Genomic DNA, 22,722 nt, shown 5'->3' on the forward strand with positions numbered 1-22,722 from the left:
TACAACCCACCACTCAGGTTTCCGGCTTCCCAGAGCAGCCCAGCATCATGAGGAAATTATACCAGCACAGCTGTCATTAACCTGAGAGGTTAACTGGATGGTAAGACAGGTTGGAAAAGGTTGTGGCACATGCGGCAGGGGATGTACTTGTGTCTCTAGAATCCATGTCGTCACAAGGTTCTGAAAGCCGCTGCCCCACAAAACCCCTCACCCAGATGGCCCCGGGCTGGCCAGGCAGCCTTTGCAGGGCCAGGGAGGGTCCAGGCTGGAGGGAAGGGAGGGCTGGGAGAAGTCTGCCATGGGGCCATGGGAAGGGGAGGGAGATGCAGGGAAATGGGTGCTGGGGTGGGAGGGGGTAACGGTGTGGGTAGAGGAAGGCCGAGTGGCGTGCAGGTGGGATGTGGGATAACGAGGAGGTCTCGGGACAGGGATGACAGTGAGTAGGGAGGGTGGGGTGAGCGAGGATGATGGGAGAATGTGGGGTGCCGGTGTGCAGGGCAGGGCACGGGAGCCCTGGGGGCAACCACAGACATCATAAAGGAACCAATACTGGAAGTGAGAGGTCGATTTTCTGTCATGTCGCGACCATACCACGGGGTAGATGCCATTATTGTCATCCCCGTTTTAGGAATGACGATGCTGAGGCACAGGAAGGTTAAGCGGCTTGCCCAGGCTCACTCGGTAAGTGCAGAGCCAGCGCTCAAATCCCAGGAGCCCTGGTGCACAACCACTGCTCTCACCTTCCATGCCACACTGTCACGCAGAGGGGACGCCAGCCTGGGAGCCAAAGCCACTGCCCTCGAACTGCAGGCCAGGCACAGCTGCATTTGAACCCAGGTCTTCCAGACTTCCATGGCTGTGCTCCCAGGTGCTGCAGGACAGGACCTTGACCTTGCCCAGGATTGACCCCAGAGGTCGAGATGGGGCCAGCAATCATGGTACCAAGGTCTGTGGCCTGTACTTGGCCAGACCACTGGTGGCCTGGACTCACCATGAAGTAATAGAGCTGCGAGGACCGGGCCATGAACTCGGGCCGACACACGGCCACACAGATTTCCACGAAGCCGGCATGCTGGCTGGGCTTGGCCTCCCCCATCTCACACACGATCCTGCAGGTAGGAGGGGACAGACCCCATGGGTCACAGGAGGGTCACAGACCCCCAGCCATTACCCCTGGGCCCTAGTCTCTCAGTGGGGTCTTGGGGATGGGCAGGGGAAGAGGAGGGGAAAGACACCCCAGATTCCTTCCTGCAGGAGCTCCTCCTTGGATCTCAGGAAGTGAGAAAATAGGATCTTCAGGGTCTCCTTGGAGGCCCTCTGAAAAGTGGGAAGCCAGGGGAGGGTCCCTGCATTCTGACTGGTTACTCAGTCCCTAATTCATGAATTAGCCCCTCGATTATGAATCACTGTGAACTTTAGCCAGACAGCTTAGCCAAAGGAGCTGGCAGGGCCAGAGAGGCGACGTGACTTGCCCAGGGGCTCAGAGCAGGTCAGACAGGAGCCTCGGCTCAGACCTCAGGTGGGCAGTTCGGGTGCTGTGGGAGCTGTTGCTCCCTGTGCAGGGTGGGCCGCCCCAGAGGTGCTTTCTGCTCCCAGCCCCAGCTGGGGAGGAGGCACGTATGTTGGGGGACAGGGCGGTTATGACTTTTCCCCTTTTTATACATTTTAATTGCTTTAATTATAGAATTTGTTCATACTCTTTGAGATGGAGACAGTACAGAAATGTGACCATAAAAAAGTGTCCCTTTTTCACTCCTAACCTCTCCTAAAAGTTTGGTATATATAATCTCGCAGACCTTTTGCTAGACCTCTGCAAATATATAGATATATAATCTCCATTTGACAAATGTGGAAACGGAGGCACAGAACAGGCAACTTTCCCAGATACACACACACACACACACGTGTATGTATACGTTTGATATTAGGCACACACACAAACATAAGTGTTATATATGTATATGCACAAGCACATACAAACACACATATGTGAGGAGACACATACATGACCCCTAAAATGAAGCGAAGCGTAACTGCCCACCGTTCTAACCCCTCTCTTTTTGCTCGGTGATACAGCGTGGACGCTCCTCCGTGTTACCCTATGCTTCCCACAGCTTCCTAGGATTTCACACTATGCCCCATCGTTTCTTGCCACGATTACTGCTGGGGTGCACATACTTTCATACATGTGTGTGTGCGTGTTTAACCTCACACAGCCTTTGCAAGCCCTCTCTTTATTGTGCTAATGGATTGTCCTTTGGAGCTGCTGCACTAGGGTATTCACTTTCGTCTGTAATAAATACGGCATTATTTCCCCCCAGTTGGTCACCCATGTTCCAATTGTGTTTATAATGTCTTTTGCCACCCTAAAGTTTAAAGGTCGCGATGTGGTTCCGTTGCTTCTTCTTTTACTGTCTGGCTTCCGGGGTCTGCGTTTCTCTTAGAAAGAACTTCTGGGAGACAGTCCAGCAGAAACGTGTGCTCTTCGGTCCAGATAGCGTAATTAGTACATGTTTACTATAAAAAAAGTAGGAAGTGCACGAAAGCACCCCCCATACCTACACCCACCCCCAGGTGCCTCCCCCGGAAATATTCAGTGTCAACCCTTGTGTGTGTGTGTTTCCAGTCTGCCTTTTCCTTCTGCAATTTAATCAGAAACTGCATTCTGCTTGGGAACCTGTTCTCACCTAATATATTGAATGCCTTGAGAGTATTCCTCGTCATGATTCTTCTACAATATCACATTTAATGGCTGTGTAGTTTATTGTCCTATGCACATAAAATAATTTATTGAGTTGATTAATTCCTTATTTTCAAACATACAAATTGCCTCTCAAATTTTACTATTATAAATAAGGCTGAAATAAGCATTCGTGCAAATAAACATTCGTGCATTCTGGTTATTAAGAGAAGGATCCAGAAGCATTATGGCCAGGCTGAGGATTTTTGACGCTCATTTCCAAATTGCCTTCTGGAAAGTTCACCCCAGTTTACCCTCCCGCCCCCAGTGTGTGAACATGCTGTTTCTCACGCCTCTCATCTGCACTGGGCACCGCCTTTCAAACACTCCTTCCTGTTGTTTTCATTTGCATCTCACTGGTCACCACTGATGTTAAACATTTTGACTGTGACTTTTGGTTCTTTGAGTAGTTTTTGAATTGTACATCCATGCTCTTTGCTCACTTTGTGATGGTTGCCTTCTATCTATAAAACCTCTGTAAATGGTAAGAAAAAGCATCTCTTAACTGTAACTGTATAGGGTATAACCATATATCCAATTTATCATTCATATTTTCATTTTGCTTACAACGATTTTTGATGCTCAAGTTTTAAGTTTTATTACTCAGATCTCCTAATCTTTTTCTTTTGTGGTTATACTTAGAACACCGTTCTTTTCTTGAAATGAGATAAATTCTCACATGTAATTCCTTCTAATCCTTTCACAGCTTCATTTTTTACACTTAACTTTTTAATCTGTCGGGGATTTATTTGGCTTTATAAAGTGAAAGAAGGATCTGACATTGTAATTTTTTCGGGGAGTTAACCAGTGCCACTTACTGAATGATCTTTCCTTTCCTTGCTGATTCAAAATGTCACTTTTATTACACGCTAAATATTTATATATCAGGATTCTTTTTCTGGGTGTTTATCTTATTTCACCAATCTAACTAGTACCACAATATTTCAATCCTGTGCCTTTATAATTTTTTTTAATGTCAAGCCCCAAGTAGGACATTTCAAAATCCCCGCAAATCACAATACATCAGTAGCAGCCTGTTTGGTTTTGTTCTAGGAAAGACTCAGAAAGTTGAAGGAGCCACTGAATGATTCTCAGGTAAATAATTGATGATGGACCAGCAAGGTGAGTCCTACCAAGACTGGAACCTCCAATTATCTGATCTATGCTGAGCCCTTTAGGAAACCGGGAAGGAAATCAGGAGGAATTAAGGACGGCCGTGCTGATGGTTCCAGAATCACTAAATCTGGGCAAGATCCAGCCAGCAGAAATTTAAAGGGCACCCACCTAAGGGAGGCCTTGCAAAGGGTCAATAACTTAGGCATACAGGACAGTTGGCAAGTTTTCACTCCGGAGGGGCAGCAAAGATGGTATAGAATATAGATTCTATTGTGCTGGTAAACATTTCATGGCTGTGTTTGCTGGGCTAGAAAATTGTGTTTACTTATTTATAAGGCAATACATGACTCATAAACCTCCTCCACCAGTCAGGTTAGAGGTCAAGGTCACTCACTGAATGACCCTCTCAGCGGACCAGCAGATTTTGCAAAGAGAAAAAAAATCCACAGTACCCACAGGCCTGCAAGTGAGTGCGAAGTTTCATTTGCTGTCTCCATAGAGTAGCGTAGGATCTGCTTCTACGATGACTGGGGTAGGACGTGCATGGGGAATTGGTGCAGCAGAGGGGGCTGGGGCAAGCAGTTGAACTCACACTTCTCTTGCAGATTTTAACTTTGCTTTGTCTCACTCCGACTTACCCCCACGACCCAAGGAAGTTAACGATCACTTCTCTCTCCCAGGTTTTCCCTTAATATGGCAGCAGGCTCCATATTAAGGCACCGGGGAGTTGTGGGAGTCCTACTCCAACACCCAGGATGTTAAGGGCATTCCCCTTTTATTCCCCATAAGCTATAAGACTCTCTGTTGTTGGTGAGGGAAAAAAGTCAACAACAACTTGTTGCTGGCTTATCTTCCCTCCCCTCCCATGCCTCTCTGTCTCAGGTCACATCCACTCACTGTTCCGCAGGGATGTAGCCGTCCACCAAAGGGCTGCACTCCACGCCAGCCACCTTGACAGAGGAGGCGATGTCTCGGAACTCCAGGCCCAGGTTCTCTCCTCTGATGGTGACCTTGGTGCCCCCTTCCCGGGGGCCTGTCACTGGGATTATCTGCAGGGAGGAAGTGTGGTCATTTGGCAGACACCAGGACAGAAACATCACCCACATGCTGATGGGCCAAGGAGAGGCTGCTGGCCCTTCCCCATCTCCACCCCGTTCCCTGAGTGGTGTCCGAGTCCACCAGGGCACCCAGGTCTGGGGCTGTCGGTGAGCAGGAGCTTGTGCTAGAGCGGTCCAAGTTTGTGTGTGGTTTTAGGGGCAGTGCTCAAAGACCCTCATTCGTTCCCTATTCCCTAGAAGATCCACAGCGTCACTGGGTAATTCATAGGGAACGAGGACTGAAGCCTTTTGGCATTTGCTTGTGTTGGCGCTCTTCTCAATAAAAACAATATGGCCCTCCTATGAATCCACAACCCTCCACACCATATTTTTAAAAATCCTCACCTGAGGATGTGTTCGTTGATTTTAGAGAGAGAGGAAGGGAGAAAGAGAGAGAGAGAGACAAACGTCGATGTGAGAGAAACATTGATAGGCTGCCTCCACTTACGTGCACTGACTGGGCACTGAACCCACAACCTAAGTATGTGCCCTGACCAGGAATTGAACCTGCAACCTTTTGGTGTACGGGATGACGTTCTAACCCACTGAGCCCCCTGGCCAGGGTGGAACCTACCCATTTTTAAAGATCCTTCTCACAGGTCACTCCCCATGGCCAAATACTCACCCTCCTTATCCCTCTCTAGCAGTTCCCCCTCCCCCAGAATGAAACTTTAAGGCACCTTCTTTGTGCTTCTTCCAGGATAACATTTCTACCTGATTCCCATCCTTCCACCCCTACCCTCCCCACTCCCTCTTCATAGCCGGAGTCTCTGAGAGTCACTTCTCCTGTGGATTTTCCAGTGACAGCACCATCTTTGATTCTCGACTTGAAATTATACTGCAAACCCCAACTATCCAAGCACCTTCCTGAGTTAGCAGAGCACTTGTCACAACCCCCCCACCTTCATTGTTTGGCTCGGTTTCTAAGGGAGACTTGTTTAATTTAGACTTTACCCTCATGCAGGGACCAAAATGGTGGCTTTCCCCCCCAAAGATGTCTGTCACCTGAGCTGCTAACACCCATGACTGAAGTGTTAACATCTAACAACCAAGGGCTTGCTTTGAGGGAGGGGCTCCGTGCAGTTCACATGGTCTAACTGTGGCATCCCCCACTAGTGACCTTAGTGGCAGAATACATTGGTGTCAGCCTTTCTTAGCATTCAAAAGACAGAGAAAGGCTCATTGCCCATTCCTTGGGCCTCTGAATGCCAGTTGTTGGTTCTTGGCCAATGTGAAGATGATCACAATGGAAAGAGTTCAGATAATCCACCTCTTAATAGGCCCTACTCTCTCTATCCCTCAAGGTTCACAACGGAGGGGTTTCCCTGGGGAGGCAGGGAAAGATGGGAAAGGGAAAGAAACTAGACTGGGGTGCCCCTGAGTGGCAGCTTTGCTGGGGGTGGGGGGCTGTTCACTTACAGAAGTCAAGAAACTTCCTGCTTCTTACACAGGCATGTGCGCATGTTTGTGAGTATGTGTGCACCTGAGTATGAGGGTTTGCACATGCATGAACAACAAAGGTCCTTTGGAGATAAGAGAACCATTTCTGTGTGAGGAATGGGGCCGATACAGGGCATGCGGGCAGGGGTAGTTCACGTTCTTCCCAAATGTCTGCCCAGCCAGTCCCCTAAGTGCCATGGGCACCTGGTGGTGGCAGCTGCGTGATATTCCAGCCCTGGCTTGTCATCCTGCAAAAGGAGTTTTATCTCTGGCCCAGTCCTTGGTTCCCTGGATTCCCGGAGGGCTGATGCCAGTATGGAGCCAGTCAATAGCCTCTGTCTCCGGGAGATTTGTTTAATTTGCCATCTCCTCCCTGCAATTTTCTTGATCTCAGGCCAAGAAGAAAGCAAGTCCCACCATTTTTGCTAGACACACTGTTAGCAATCACACGTGCCAGGGTGGTTTCTTGTTAAGGGCTCAGAGGGTCGGGGAGGACAGGGGAGGTTGGAAAGGAGGGAGAATGAGGCATGGTCCAGCTGTGGGGCCAGAGCCAGGGGTCAGAGGGGTGACCTTCAGGGAAACTTTCTGCTGGGAGTGTGGAGAGGGGAGGTGAAGACACAGGGCAGCAATTTGTGCAGCACTGGTTTTAATAATGACGGCAAAAGAGGAGGAGGAAGATGGGAAGATCACCGTAGGCCAGGCATGGATGGTCTCATATGACCCTCCTAACGCCCCTGTGAGGTGGGCACCTAGACCCATTGCCCAGGTGAACAAGCTGAGCATGGAAGCAGTGACGAGTTGGCCCTGGGTGACCTAGCAGTTAGCCGACAGAGCCATGACCCCCACATGGCCTCTGTCAATGGTCCATTCTTTCCCGAGGCTACCACTGATGGAATGTCACAGTTTTGTCACTGGAAGGGACTTTAAGAGACAAAGGGAGGGTGGTGAGGACTTCAAGTCCTTTTAGACACAGTGTACGGGGAAACTCCAACAGGACAGTTGAGTCCCTCTCTGCTTTTGCCTTCCGTTGAAAAGGGAAGGGTCTCTGAATCAAGCCTGCAGCTCTTGGTGAAGCTGTGCAGGCAGACAAGGTGCCCCAGCCAGCCAGTGACCCCTGGCTGACCCACACCATGGCCAGGCAGGGCTCTAGGGGCCCCAGCCCCATGAGGGGCCCACCAGACCATGGCTTACCTCTGTGATGCGTGGGTTTGTGCACTTGCTGTTGGCGCCCGCCAGCTCCAGCCACTGGCTCTCATGGATGGGGCAGTGCTGCCGCAGGGTGCACTGGCCCTGAGCCTGGCACCAGCCGCACTCGAAGTCTGGGTCCGCCTTGAGGCACAGGCCGCAGCTCTCGCGCATGGCTCCGCACTTGTAGAGGTGAACTGCAGGCAAAGGGCCAGAGTGGGATGGGGTTGTGGGATGGGGCTGGGGGCTGGGAGGGGCCGGGAAGTGTGGACAAGAGCGCAGCCCCAGACTCTGGTAATGGGACTGGACTGGGAAGGCCAGTCTCCCTCCAGCCAGCCCTGCTCACTCCACTCCTCTCTCCCAGAGGCAACCTGCCCATGCCAAGCCCATTCCCAACAAGTCACAGAGCAGCGGGGAAGGTGGAGAGGCTGTGGAGGGTGGGCTCAGGCCAAGGGGAGAGGGGTGACCACTGGGGTAGGGGGCAAATGACACCTGCCCATGAGTGCAGAGTAGCTCTCTCTGCCACTCCTCCCCGCCCCTGCCCCTGCCCCCGCCCCACCCCTCCCCCACCCAGGGCTGCCTTCCACACCTTTATTCTGGGCGGGGTTGTCGATGTTAAAGTGGCCATTCCACACAACCATCAGCTCCACCGGCAGGTTGTTGATCTCCATCCCTTCATAGGAATACTGCAGCCAGGGGGTGGGAGGAAAGAAGGAAGCTGGGTCACAGCGTTCCAGAGGGGCTCCATGTGCAGCCTGGGGCCATCAAGAGCACACGGGACTAAAGACTGGCCATGACTGTGCATGTGTGTGTGTGTTCGTGGAGGGGGCACACGGGTCCATGCACACACATCTGTGGGCAGGCAGGGCAGGGAAGCACTTATCAGGACACGGGGTGCAGGGCTCAAGAAGCTAAGGTGGGGGAGAGCCGGGCCTGCTGGGTGGGACACCCACTTGGAATGCAGGTCCACAGAGCAGCTTTGCGCGAGCTACTCATCCACCTTCCACGGAGGCCTGTTCCCATTAGCTGGGCTTTCCACACGAAGTTTAACTGAGCCCCGGCCTTGGGACTGTGGTCCTAAGAGGCGGGGAGGGAGTGTGGGGGGAGGTGCTGCTGGGGATGCAGGGTGAAGGGGCAGTCCCCAGGCATGCCAGCCCCCATCTGCCTTCTGATAGCAGACAGTTCTCAATCCCCAGAGCCTGCTCTGGGCAACGTTTCCAATTCCCTACCTGGTGCTTTTCTCATTAGCTCACCAGACTGCCTCCACAGGGGGGAGGATGGAGGAATGGAACTGAGACAGACTTCTGCAGAGGAGGGGCTGAGGGCTGGCAACTTGTTAGAAGTGTCTGGACCGGGGCACTAGGTTTGAAGGGGTATTTGCAGAGCCAACAGGCTCTCTTAACTTCAAGTTTGGGGTGTGGATGGTTATTATGACAGGCAGCTGATGCTCCCCCACAGAGCTGGCCACGGCACCTTCACCAAGGGGAGGAAGCCCCAGAACCTCCGAGCGCCCCCGCTGGGGAGGGGTCAGGGCCTGGCACCTGTGCCTCTGCTCTGTAGCCCATCTGTGGAGGCTTCCAAAGAAGTTATAACCCTAATCTGAGAAATCACCCAAAATCCTTGAGTTCCAATACGAATGTGGATGAGCTCCAATACGAATATGCTGTGATGTCCTCATAGAGCCACGTAAGTAGGATACATATCCAGCCGTTTCCAGGGTCTACCCTCCTGCTATGAAAATGTTCACCAACTCCCTGGTGAGCATGCCCTGGCCAGGGAGCCACGTTCAGTGTTTTTCCCACCACGGCGTGGTTGGCACCATCCACACTGTCATAGCATCTCCCTGTGACCGATGACACCTGGGCCAGGGCCAGAGTCTGGGCTTGAGCCACAGCACAAAGCAAAAGCTCCCTAGCCCTGCGGAGACAGCAGTGGGCGATTTTTTGATCAGCGCATAACTCAGCGGGTGACTCATAAGCTCTTTCCCACAAAGCTCGGTCGTCAGGTCCCCAGAGACTGTGTTCTTTGTGTCTGGGTCAGGCTGGGTCCTGTGTTTTCTCACAAAATTTCTTCTAGTCTAGGCGGGTGGCTCTCATGGACCACCGTCATCAGAATCATCTAGGGTGTCCACTAAATGCAGATTGCAGGGCCCCACCCCAGCTGCGGAATTGGAGTCTAAGGAGATGGGGAGCATTGGAACAAGCAACTCTATTGTTTCTGGTGCTCGAGGGAGGTGTGTGGGGGAAGATAGATAGATAGATAGACAGACAGACAGACAGACAGACAGTCACTTTTTCAGACCTCCCTTGCCTTCTCCCTCCTCCAGGGCCCAACTGGGGGAAGTGTGGTATGAGGGCAGCCCCAGGCTGCCGCTAGAGGGCGCTGGCACTGCCTGATTCTGACCGGGACCCACATCAGGCTGTGACCACGGACCTGGTGACAGAAGATCGATATAACCTTCAGACCCCTCTCAGGAAGGACCTGAAATCCCCCAGAGAACAGGGCAAGGAATTCGGCGTGTGCGTGCGTGCGTCTGTGTTTACAAACGTGCTCACGCGCATGCTGACTGGAGAAGAGGTCACAGCTGTGTTATCTGCGTGTTCGGACACATGTGCATGCACACATGCGTTGGCCCTGATGGGTTCTGCTGTGACCGGCAGTGTGAATGCAGGCAAGTCATCGAAGGCCCAGTGTCCCCCTTCGTAAAGCGGGACTGCAAACACAGCCGCCCTCACGGTGTTGCTGGGAGGGGTGAGACAGCCACCCCATGCTCTGACACAGTGCCTGTCATGCATGCGGAGCGGGCACTCAAATATCACTGTGCATTTAATCTGCTCGTACACACTTAGGGATGCCGCGCGCGATACGTGTGTTTGTGCGGAATAGTAACGGCAGCCACTCACTGAGTGTTTATGCGCCGGACCCTGGTGCGCCTGGAGGGGCACATATATGAGAACGCCCGTGTGTTCTGCTGTGCGCGTGTGTGCAGACATTTTCTTTTTGAAGAAAACTAAAAGTAAGAAAGACTTTAAGGATTTAAAGACTTTAATGCTGGGTGTTACATTGTCTTTGAGATGTATCAAATTGAAGTGTAAATTCTCTCCCATTCTTGGGGTCTTGATTATGGAACAGTATAGACATCATTAACTCCCCACCACCCCCTCTATCCTTGGGAAGTCACATTCCTTCCTGGGCACCCTCTCTCCCCCATGACCTGCCCCTCACACAGAAAGCGGGGCGGGCAGACAGCTGGGGAGCCTGGACCACGGCTCCCATCCCCTACCACTGCCCACCTCTGTGCCACTTAGCATTTATGTAGCTCCTGTAATCAGTGGGCAGTTACTCTGCACAGAGCCCAGAGCTGAGGGAAGAGCGTGTCAGGCTCCCAGGGGCCAGGAAGTGAAGTGTCTCAATCTAGTCTGTCACACCATGGCCCGGCTAGGGGATGACATTGATCGTGACCTTGGGCAAGCGTGAACCTCCATTATTCTACCTTCTGGAGCAAAGAGAAAACATCTACATAATTTGGATATTCTTTCCTCTGAACGTTCCCTTGTCCCGAGGTCTGAGGTGTTTGGCTGGAAAGTTCTAGCATTGAGGTGAACAAAATATCTGAACAACACAAGAAGCCTATGTATCTGTCTCCAGGATCTCAGACACTCAGCAGACCAACCCTCAGCGGTGCCCCAGGAAAGCCGTGAGGGGAACAACATGCCTCCCTGTCGGCCTCACCACCCTTGTTTTGCATGTGGTACATTGGGGCACCAAGAGAAAACGAGGGGCCACTGTGGGTCGGTGGAAGCTGGGCTGCAGCCCGCCGGCTGCCCCCTGGGGCCCACTTGCCTGTGGGATTGCTGGTGTCTGAGAGGCAGGTACTGGGCACTATTATTAGCAGCACTTGACATTTCTCTGGAACCTTGGTCTGAGGGAGGCCAAGAATAGGCACAGTTGTTCTCCTTCCAACTGCTCCTGGGAGCTGCCCTGTCCGCCTCCTGCAGGCCCCCTGGGAGCTGCAGTGATTGGACCAGAGCCTGTCCCCAGGGAGTGGGCTAGAAGCGACCTGCCTGCCCACCCAGCCCAGCGCCATGCCCATGTCAGGATTTCCTGTGTCTCTTCCTTCTCTGCCCCCCTCAGAGACCTCTTTTCACCCACCTCTCTCTGTCATCGCACACCCAGGGGGCTTCTCCCTCAGACCCTCTCCCTTCCTCCCCCAGCCCAGGGAGCTCACGTTGGCAACGGAACAACAGTAGCTCTTCTCCCACAGTCCTCTCTGGTGTGGCTCAGACCCTGCTCCTGGGGCTACACCGAGGCTGGGGTATGAAGTGCTCAGCTGCTAACTCCGATTTGGTTAGAGGGTGTGTTGGAGCCCAGCACCACCTTTCCTTGTCCCATTGGTACTGACCGGGGCACAGCACCGGGTCCCCAGAGGAGACCCAGCCCTCCTGTGTCAGGGCTGCTGATCTTCCGTGTGTGCCCTTATCCCCAGGAGGCTCTGATTTTGCCCCCCCCATTAGGGGAGTTCCCTGTGACCCCTAGAGGGCTCACTCATTGAGCCAGGCCTTGGCTCAGGAAATGTGAGGCCATCTGAACACAGCTGGCTTCCAATTCTGGCAAGACAGGAAAGGCAGTGTCCCAACAAGCCTCTGGGGAGCTCGTGCCGGTTGCCCAGGGATGGATGGAGTTCTGACCCAGGGGTCAATAGGACCAACTCGGGGTGTCATCTGGGTCACACTGGCCTATTTAGCCGAGTTAGCAGAAGCACGGGGCCCAGTCTTGTGATGTCTGGGGAACTGAAGACTCATCATCAGAGGCCGCAGACTCTGTCTTCCCTCCTGACATCTCTGGGACTCGGGGCCCTGGACAGCTTCCCTGAGGAATTAAGGCTGTTTTCTCTGTGGTCTGAAATCCCCAGATGCCTTCTGCTGAGTCAGATGTGGGACTCGGGCCCTCTCTTCCCGCAGGGACTTGCTTATTTGGGGGAGAACCACTTGAGCCAAACACTTGGGGCTGGTCCGCTTGGCCTCGGGATTTAGGAAGAGAAAGGAGGTGTTTAATATTCCTTTTGCTTCTAGGTTTAATCTGGGGTACTGCAGAAATCTGAAAACCAGGCTGGCTGCCAGGGGAGCTGTGGGGACACACCTAGGGCTTCAGAGGTTGGGAGATCAATGGTCAGTTCAGCCCCCGTAAGGCTGAGCCACCCTGGGCAAGCACGTGGGCCTCCCTGAGCATCACGGACCCCTAATCTGCTCCCTGTAGGAAGAGTGGACTGCTTCCATGAAATGCTTTCTTCTACATTGCACCCCCAGATACACTCACCACATAGAAGTACCCAGAAGCAACGTGGCTGAATGGCAGGCAGGTGACAGGAGAGGAGACCCCAAATATGACCCCACCTTGCCACTCACTAGCTGGGTGACCTTATGCATGTCACTTACCCACTAGACAGGGGCAGGTACTCCGAGGCACATGGAGCTGCAGCCCCCTCTAAGGCCTGTCTGCGTGTCTACTTTTATATTTATTATATTACATTCTTAAAGAGCGTGCCCCAATTGTACAACTCTCAGCCCATAAACCTAGGCTGCCCCTGCTTCTGGGCCCCCAGGTTCCCTTTCGCTCAGTGAAGGGGAACTGTGAAAATGTTACAGCTCTCTCAGTGCAGCACTTGTCTCTGAGAGTCTGGGTGCACAGCACTAGCCAGGAAGACAGTGAGGCAAGCAAATGGAAGACCGCTGGCTAGGAGAGGGGTGATGGCATGAGGGGACACACTGAGAGGGTCCACAGTGTGGTACCTAGGAATCAGGTGCCAGCCCGAGCAAGGGCCTCCCGTGGGTTTTCTCACCAGGTAGGTGTGCGCTGATCTGGGCAGCACACTTGTGGCAGCAACCTGTGCGGGCGTGAGGGCAGTGGAGGCCCTCACTGGAGTCCACTGGTGGACTCACATGCGGCCCTCAGCCCAGCCCTGGCAGGAACGCAGGGCCCAGGGCCCCCAGAGCTTCTCCAAGGAGGGTGGGCACACTGGCCTCGGCCCACAAACAGCACTTGGCAGCCCCATGGCTGATTCAGAAGCCCCTCACACCACTGCCTCTGTTTTGGGCAGAAGGCCCTCCTGGCCACAACAGGGCACAGCTCTGGGCAGCCACTAGGTGACATCAGAGCCTGGCCCTCTGCCGGGGTGGCGTGAGCAGGGTGGGGAAAAGCAGAGCCGTTTTGTGGTGTTTGGGGACATCCCCCAGAGCTGAACTGACCTGACTCTAGAAAAGAACAGGGATGGGGTGTAGGGGTCAAGGTCCCCCAGGGGCACAAGCTGGGCACTCACAGAGGTGTTCTGGCACTGCACGCTGGAGCTGTTGAAGCGCAGGGCGGGCACCCTCTGCTCGCTGCCCTGGATGTTGAGGATGCATTCGTACCCACGCTGCCCGGACTGCGGCTGGGGCAGGTTCTTGGCTTTCAGGGTAATGGGCTTGATAACCTCCACGGGCACCAGGATCTTGTCCACTCGCAGCAGCTGGGGGCACTCCTGGGGACAGAGAGAACGGTGCAGGCTGGGCAGCAGGAAGCCAAAGGTGCAGGGACCCCTCCAGACAGAACCCGGATGTTCGCTCCACCGAGGGTCCTGGGCACTGGGGCCCACCCCTAGCCACTCACCAGGAGGGAATGGGACTGAGCGATCCCAGCTCACTTCTCACTGAGGCTGCCCCTGCTCTCTTTAGGTTCTGTTTTAACACACCCCAGACTCAGACGTGCCTGGTGGCCTTCTCCGGGCACCCCTCCTACCCTAGCAGAGACACGCCGCTGGCTGGGCATCTCATCTCATCTTGATTTGGGCTGCTGACCCCTTTGCCTCAGCTCCAGGCTGCCGAGAGCTGGGGCAGAGGCAACCACGTGAGCAGACCAGCAGCGAGGCCAAGCCCTGGGCTCTGGAATGTGAGTCGGGAACAAAGCAGGAGGGTCTGGCAGGGCCTTTCCATACATGGGCTGAGTCTGGCATTTGGGAATGTTCTGGAATGGGCCCAGAGACCCCTTCAATCCAGAAGTTTCTGACTTAACTCCAGGAAAATGCCCCTCAGAGCAGATACACACTGACCAGGTGCTAGCAATGGGCAGGCTGACCCCTAGAGCAGAGCAGGGCCCGGAGGACCTATGGGGATGGAGGACGTGAGTCGCTGGGCCCCCTTCCCCTGGGGCAGTCAGCTCTGCCCATGAAGGCCTGGGAGAGAACGGGGTCAATAAACAGTGTGGGTGCTCTGCCCGGCTGAGCAGTGGAAGGCGGCTTGTTTCTGCATCTCAGGATGGGTGGAAGAGAGTCAGTATTCTAAGCTGCTTGGCATGGGCAAGAGTGAGGGTTTCCGAAAACACCAGCAGGGACTGGGCACCCCATGTCAGGCAGGCCCACCACCCCCACATTCCTCTCACTGTGGCACGTTTGGGGTGAGCCGACACAGATGGCATCTGGGCAGGCTGGTCGTCGAGGCTACCATCTTGGGGCTCACTGTGGGCTCTCTACAGACGCTGTGGGCCCCCAACCCCAGCACCCTGCCCCAGCCAAGTAAGGAGGAAAGGAGGCTGTGGGGGAAAGGTTGATTGGGGGGGGGTGCCCAGGCAGTCAGACAACTTGGCAGCTGTCCCTCTGGGTCCCAATGCCAATGCGAGCCCCTCTGTCACTGACAGCTGGGAGGGAGCAGACCTCTGAGCTCCAGTGCCCACTGAGCTCCTGAAGAGCTTCGGAACCCCACCCTGAGATTCCATGTCCTTGTTTGTCTGCTGGCTGGAACCCAAGGGCCCATTCAGCCCCAACCAGTCCTGATGCCATCATTGGGGGTGGCCTTGGCCCTGTCCCTCCCCATCACTCGAAGCCTTGCTTCAGCAGAGTGAGTGCCCCAGGGCTGTTAAGTATCCCCCCTCCCCTCCTCCAGGCTGCCCACAATGTTATCCTGAAGAGCAGGTAGGAGAGGAGCAGCAGATCCCACAATCACTTCTGGGGGTGTGCACCAAAAAAAAAAAAAACAACTGGAGAGCAGGGACTCGAACTGGCACACCCATGCTCCGAGCGGCGTTATTCACAGCAGCCGAAAGGTGGAAGCAGCCCGACCATCCATCAGTGGATGAGTGGGCAAACGAACTGTGACGTATAATACAATGGAATATTATCCCACCTTCAAACGGAACTTTTAACACACGCGACCACACGGATGAATCTTGAAAACATATGCTAAGTGGAACAAGCCAGTCCCAGCAGGACAAATATTACATGATTCCACCCATACGAGGTCCCTAGAGTAGTGCGAGTCAGGGACACAGGAGGCAGCACGGAGGTTTCTGGGGGAGGGGGACAGAGGGTTCATGTTTAATGGGGGCAGTTCGGCTGGGGAGGAAGAAGGAGTTCTGGAGATGGGCCGGCGGTGACGGGCGCACCGTAATGTGAGTATACTGAATGGCACTGAACTGCACACTTAACATTGTCTAGGAGGATAAATCTTACATGTGTGTTTCACCACAATTAAAGAGGAGCAGCAGGGAGGCAGGAGGCAGGAGGGGAGAAGGGTGAGGATGGGGCCTGCGCTCAGCGTGGGGCTCTGAGCCCCTGACCCAGTGGGTCTCTGGAGACTTTGAGGCCCACGTGGGGAGAGAGCCTTAGCAGCTCCACCCTGTAACTGCCATCTCCCCCCGCCCCCCCCCCCCCACCACCACACACGCACTCCAGCAGGATGAGATTGCGGGACACAGAGAAGACAAGGGCAAGTCTGAAAAGGATGATGGTCAGGACTGAAGCAAGGAGGGTGCGTGGTGTTGGAGAATCAGGAGAGAAGCTCTATGGGAGTAGGGAGTCCTGGGCGGAGGGCCCTGTTTACTGTATAGCCCGGGGCAGCCCTCCCCTCCAGAGCACACACAGGCCTGACCCTCCTCCCGCCAGGTCCACACCTGCAAGGGGACGCTGGGTCTACGGCTGCCTCTGCAGTGAGAGCGGAAGGGCTGGACTCCCACCTCCACGTCCCACAGCAAAATGTCGCTGCATGGACAGTATGCTGATGGTGTCTAGAATCTGACAGTCTTCTGAACCAACCTAATGTGTCCCCTCTACTTTGCAAAGGAGACCCTGAGGCAGGGAGAGGACAAATAATGGCTCAGTATCAGCAAGATGTGCTGGCAGTTGAAGGCCTCAGATGCCGATTCACCATCTTTCCTCCCCTTAAGGAAGGCAGTCAGTTCCTCCTGGTGGCTGGGACCACCCCAGGTCAGCAAGGATCTCCCTGAGACCAGTGGGACTAGGGAGCCTGGAGGTGGCCTGGAACCTTGCTGGGGGCCGGACTGATTCTAGGCCAGGACATAAACTGAAGCATAAGCCTCTCTCTCCCCCTGCAGGGTTCTCTTTCTCAGTGGCTTGCTCTGTTCTCTAATGAGTCCTGATTGCCAATGGCCCCATAAAGCCTTCGCTTGCATGTAAAAAGGTTGGCAGCCCTGAGAGTAAGTTCATTAATAATAATTGGAGAGGCCCAGGACTGGGCTGGGCCCATTTTCCTCTGGTGGTACTGCTGATTGACCTGGTATCCCTCCTAATTGAAATGTAAAATGGCAATTTCTTCCTAGGCAACAAGGCATGAAGGGACCGTGGTCTGCCCTGTCCTCCTACTCCAGCTCCCCACACCCTGGCCCGACTCATGCTGAGACCCCGGTACAAACCACACTAACGTCTAAAGCTCCTGGGCGAGTTTAGAGAGCCTGCTGTGTCTCCACGCCCGCGTCTGCAGCCTGCTTTGAGTGCCCCTGCCACGGCGTCCGGGAGCCCAGGTCCTCCCCACCGGGTCCCCACCTTTGAGTTTCCTTAACTAGAAGGGACCCAGTTGGGGAATCATGTAACTCTGAGTGCCAGTCGGTCTTCCTCCTGCTATTTTCAGAGTCTCACAAGAGCTCTAATCGTTGCTCGACTTAACTAGGCACCGGGATTAACAACTCCTCTTCCAAGGGGCGTTTAGGGAATTCCACGCATAAAGCGTCTGGTGCAGAGCGAGCGAGTGAGAGTCAACAAATGTTTGCTCTTCCCTCATCTTTCCTCCTCAGCTCGGGCTGAGCCTGGGCCCTCATCAACTCTCTTTTCCTCCCTCATTTCCAAAGGGTCCCTCTCATGCACGCCAGCCGCGAGTTTTTCCATCCACACCCCATCAGCTCCCGTAATCCAGCTTAGCCACCCTTCTTGGCTTCAGAGCTTGTGTGGAGTCTGACAATTTCAACAGCTCCAAGGGCCTCAGACACAACAAGGGGACAGGTAGGGAGGTCCCAGTTCTGTCCACTGCTCTCCTAAGAGCATTCCCCTCTTCTGGAAGGTGACGTGTTTCATATGCTCTGAGATAGGACCTCCACCAACCAACCACGTGGCCTCGGGCAGGTCCCTCAAACCCTCTGGAGCTGGTTTGGATTAGATGATTTTTATGGTCCCAGTTCTATTATTATGAACCCCATAGATGATCTGGGACAGTCATTACATAACCTTTTGGAAGGTCAGTTTCCCCACCTGTAAAATGGGATAACAACACCTGCTGAACTAGCTCAAAGCGTGGTATTCAAAGCACAGGCCATCCGAGGGCATGCGGGAAGGGCCACGGGCTTGCAGGGGAGGCGGGCCTCCTGGAGGCGGCTGTTTACCTGCCAGGTAAGTATTATAGTAACTACTATAATGCAACGGGTACCATCGTCCACGCAGGTGTGGCTGACAGTACGTGATGCTGTTTCGATTCCAGTGAGCACGGCTGACACGGTACAAGGATTCCATCCAGTGTGCATGCCGCCACCTCCATCCCCCGACGCGAATTTTTCCACATGCTCTCTTGTTTCATAGCACAACACGTATGATCACCCATGTTCGTGATAAAGAGACCAAGGACACCAGTTACTTCATTCCCACAATAGCAGTGGACAAAAACACTTACACCTGACCATCTGAATTTCATTCCGGATGTTACGTAGCTCCCACACGGAGTTCCTCAAAAACCTACTTCCCTTCTCTTTTCAAGAAAGATCTTTCTCTGGACTATCATCTGAAAGGGCCAGCTCTTGGAGAGTGGAAAAGGCCTGCATTTAGCATGACTATTTGGAGACAAACACACACAGTGAGAACCAGATTCCCTTGGAGGCTGTTTTGCCTGTGGCTACATCCTGCTCTCATGGAGAAGGGACTGAGGGTGAGGAGTGGCAGTGGCTTGAGGCACAAGAAAATCTTTACTGTCTTGGCTGGCAGGGGGTAGCTCCAGGGGGCCCCAAGTCACCTGTCCAGCCATGTGCACATTTTGGTCCCCACTTACGTGCACACAAAAGTAAAGATCGCACTAATTAAGAACAAACACCAAGCCAAAGTATGAAAGCCAAAAGGATGCTTCTCTGTCTACCATGTCTGACGCGTCAGTGGCTGCTTCATACCAAGGTTGCGTTGGGCATTTAAATAATTGAACAAGGACACAAAGACAGCTGCTGAGCTGGGTCAGGGCTGCTGCTGCCTGGGGAGGGGGTGTCAGGCCTCCAGATTTACAGCCCCCCGTGTGGTTACAAGATGCGGGCTCTAACTCTCCTAATTATTGTTCCAGCAGGGTTGGGGAGGACAGCAGCGCTCAGGAGGGGTGGGGGGAGCTGAGCTGGGGCAGCATCTAGGGGCAGCTAAGGAATAAGTGATTTGCAGGTCACCTTTCCCTTCCACATCACCTCATCCCCCATCAATCCCAGAGACCAGCCAGCTCTAGCCCCAACCAGCACCCCAAATTTACGCTCACCTTCTCAGACCCGTGGTGCCCAATACGAAAATGTAACGCACCATATATTTTCTTGCTGTTCCTCAAGTTTATAATGCCATTAGCGTGATCTACGATGGGCTGGTTCATGGAGAGAGCAAAGTAATAATACAGAAAGGAAATACCCATAACCTTAACGGGGGAGGGGCAGACGAGATTGATGGAAAGTGCAATTGTCTGGAGAAACGGCAACCCAGTAATGGAATACCTGGAGTGGGGGCTGCGCATGGGTTGGAAGCAAGTTCTTTAGCTGGGTTTAGCTTTGTTTTTCTCCAAAGAGGGTGAAGGGCATGGCTGTGGGGGTTTGTTCCCTTGGGTTGGGTCCCAGGAATGACTCCTCTGCAAGAAGGGACAGGATCGGCTGGCCCGATTTCCCTTGAGCCCAGCTGGGAGGGGAGCACCCTTGGCCGGCCCTGTCGGAGGGCAAGGGGCTTATTCCAGCACCAGGGGCCTGCCGCAGCCCAGGGTTAGCACCTCCCTCGCCTTGCCGGCTCTGCAGTCCCAGAGAGGACCCACCCTCGGGGCTGGCAGACGCCAAGATGTCTGCCCTGGCTGCGGATGTCATCTCAGGGGTGGCGGGTGGTGAGGACGTTTGGGAGAGCACTTCAAGCATAGCTTTGTAAATCAAATAGAATTCATTTGGCCTCTTCTGATCTTACAACTGTTCTCTGGAGTAAATTCTGCTTGAACTTCAAGAAGCGAGGGGCCGCGGGAACCTCCTCGCTCAGCCTGTGCCCCGTGGACCAGATGTGCTTCGCCTTCCTAGCAAGGACCATCCGGCCTGGCGCCCTGAGAACAAACCTGCAGCTGCAGCTCCCTCTGCCTTTCAGTTTAGATGAGAAATGATAGTAAAATAGCCCATCGCAGACACACGTTTTTCTCCATGAATTTGCCTTTCCATGGTGTTCGCCTTTGTTTCCTAAAGGTCACTGTTCCCAGGTGTGCGGGCCTGATGGGGTGTTCAGGTCAGAAGGTGGAAGACCTGGGAGTTCCAAAGCCACTTGGGGCCCAGCGGCGCCTCCCGCTCAGCAGAGGTGAGCACATGGCCCTGCTCACGGCTGCCCCCGTGAGAGGCCATTCTGTGGGAAGCAAGGAGTTTCAGCTGATGCTGGGAGAACAGGCCTGAGAGCAGGAGGACCCTCTGTCCCACTTCAGTTTTCCCTCCCCTTCCGCTCCCTCCTCTCTTTGGTACCCAGGGTCTGGCAGCTGATCTAAAGGCCCAGGGTTGCTATCACAATGCCCTCATTAGTTTGAAACAAAATCATTCCTTGTAACTGTAATACAGTTACTATAAACGACATATGTTACTGGGCATTCTATTTCTAATCACAGTAATTATGCTAGAATACACGCCGTTAATATAATAACAACAATGATTGACCAGTTCTCTGTCCCAGACCCATAACTTCACCTGAATGCACTCTTTGTTTGGGGAAAAAAAAGGTAATTCAACATCCCTGGTGAGAGTCAACAAAGCCGGCGTTGAGACTGGAAGACGCACAGATGAAAGCCTTCCTGGGGTCCAAGCGGGTGCTGGACAGATGAAAAAGCCACCTGGCAGCATCCCTCTTGCCCAACAAAAGGACCCTGTCTGTATCCCCATACTCAAAAGTTAAAAGGAAATGAGAGCCCAGAGACTTCCAGAAGAATCACTGGGCGTGGGTCGCACTTTCATGCCAAGAGAGTAGGTCTGCACTTGGATGTCCAGGGGAGCCGCAGGCCCGAGGCCGAGCGCGTCCCTCCCTGTGGGTCAGCGCAGGCACCTGCGCCTTGATGGGAACCCGAGAAGGCCACTTTGTAGGCATGGGTTTCTCTTCGATGCTTTCTAGCTCATTTCCATCTACAATTACGGCTCTTGTAGACCCGTGGCCCTTCTCACACACCTCTAAGTGCAGCTGTGCAGATCTCTTGTCCACCCTTACGTCGCTCACAATGCCTTGCACATGGGGACTGCTGGGGGCTGGGTAATGAAGGGCAGTGGCAACACCTACCAGGGGTGCAGAGTACCCTGCTGTGAGTAAGCTCCTCCCTCAGTGCGGAGAAGGGACACTTGTCTGCGGGCTTCCGCAAAATCACCTTTCAAATGTGTGCTTTTCTTTGTTACCCCTTATTCCTGCTACTATCTCTTCCCAGAAACAAAAGGATAGAAAACCAAACAACACCATAAAAAAATTCACCATATTTCCATCAGTAGCCTGGTATTTCTTACAAACTCTGAGGACTATAAGCTCCTTCCACTGACCCAAAATGGCTGGATCAGTTCACAGCCCACAAATACTTATTTACTTCTTTTCCCTTTGGGACATTCTCCAGCCAGAGGCTGCTACAGGGCCCATCAGGAGGTGTTCGGTGCTGGCTTCTCCTCCCTGTTATATTCCAACCGTCCTAGTATTGAGCTGGATAGACGGTAGCCTGCAAGCCTGGACCAGAAGCACAGCCTTAAAGCTTCTTCTCTCAGAATAAATAAGTGTTCAGGAAAGAGAGGAGCCAAAGTCAATTTCATTCAATAATGGGATAATTGAGTGCGATGCCAAGTTATGCAGGAGCCTCTCTCTCTCTGCAAAGGCCTTCCAGGCTCACCATAAAACGGCTCACGTGAAATGGAAAGAATCAAAGGTCGGCCACATCTGGTGGGTTAGACCATCTCCACATCCCTCCATTGGCCATGTGCCTCCAGGCCTCTCCCTTTCCTGGGGGTCCTGGCATCAAGGGCTCTGAGGTGCCATGAATCCCCAGAAGCCTTTGCCAGTGTCAGGTACAGACATTGTGCCTGGCCTGCAGTCCGGGCCCTTGAGGACATCATTCTTCCATAGGGACCCCTGCATTGCACTGGGGAAGCGTGGTGGGCTCTTGTTTTATTCTCTTCTAGCTCTTTTTTCCCTCTTTCTGAACAGCAGATGCAGCTTTCTTTTATATATTTAAAGGCAGAAACTTGGGACAAGAGCAGGAAACAAGAAAGCAAAAGCAGAGATTTGAAAGCCTCCTTCAGGGTGATTAAATGATCAGGGGCCTTTGAATTCCGCTAGAGAGCTCTACTGCTTCTGCTCTCGTCTTATTCCTAGGCCTCTCCACACACAAGACCTCCGTTGGATACCCCAGTCTGGAAAGCTGCAGGGAGGCTGCAAACCTCTGTCTCTGCTCTCATGGAGTGACTTGCAGCTTTCTGCACAAATAAGACGTCACTTCCTAGGCTCTCCGCCCCTGGTCCTGGTGGGCGAACCAGCCCTCCTGCTCCTGACTCCCTGCCCTGAGATAAAGGCCCGTGATCAAGGAGACCGTCCAGCCTTTCCTCAGGTCTTCATGCCAAGGGTGTGCCCTCTGGCTGTCAGACCCATGTCTGTCCCATTAGCTTAGATCTGTTCTGTCTTAC

At 53.6% G+C, this 22,722-nt stretch overlaps 1 protein-coding gene across 2 annotated transcripts in view; it reads right to left on the minus strand.

Moving 5' to 3' along the window:
• The window catches only part of PLXNA4 (plexin A4), a 401,976-nt gene that overhangs the window by 55,083 nt on the left and 324,171 nt on the right, over window positions 1-22,722 (minus strand). For both annotated transcript variants that reach the window (XM_053926493.2, XM_024555117.4), the window contains exons 10-14: window positions 13,895-14,095; window positions 8,168-8,264; window positions 7,585-7,775; window positions 4,754-4,905; window positions 992-1,109 (exon numbers count right to left, since the gene is read on the minus strand). In XM_053926493.2, the coding sequence (XP_053782468.1) occupies window positions 992-1,109; window positions 4,754-4,905; window positions 7,585-7,775; window positions 8,168-8,264; window positions 13,895-14,095 (759 nt within the window). The remainder of the gene's footprint in view (window positions 1-991; window positions 1,110-4,753; window positions 4,906-7,584; window positions 7,776-8,167; window positions 8,265-13,894; window positions 14,096-22,722) is intronic.

This window comes from Desmodus rotundus, chromosome 6, assembly GCF_022682495.2.
Source record: "Desmodus rotundus isolate HL8 chromosome 6, HLdesRot8A.1, whole genome shotgun sequence".
In the NCBI taxonomy this organism is placed as follows: Eukaryota; Metazoa; Chordata; class Mammalia; order Chiroptera; family Phyllostomidae; genus Desmodus; species Desmodus rotundus.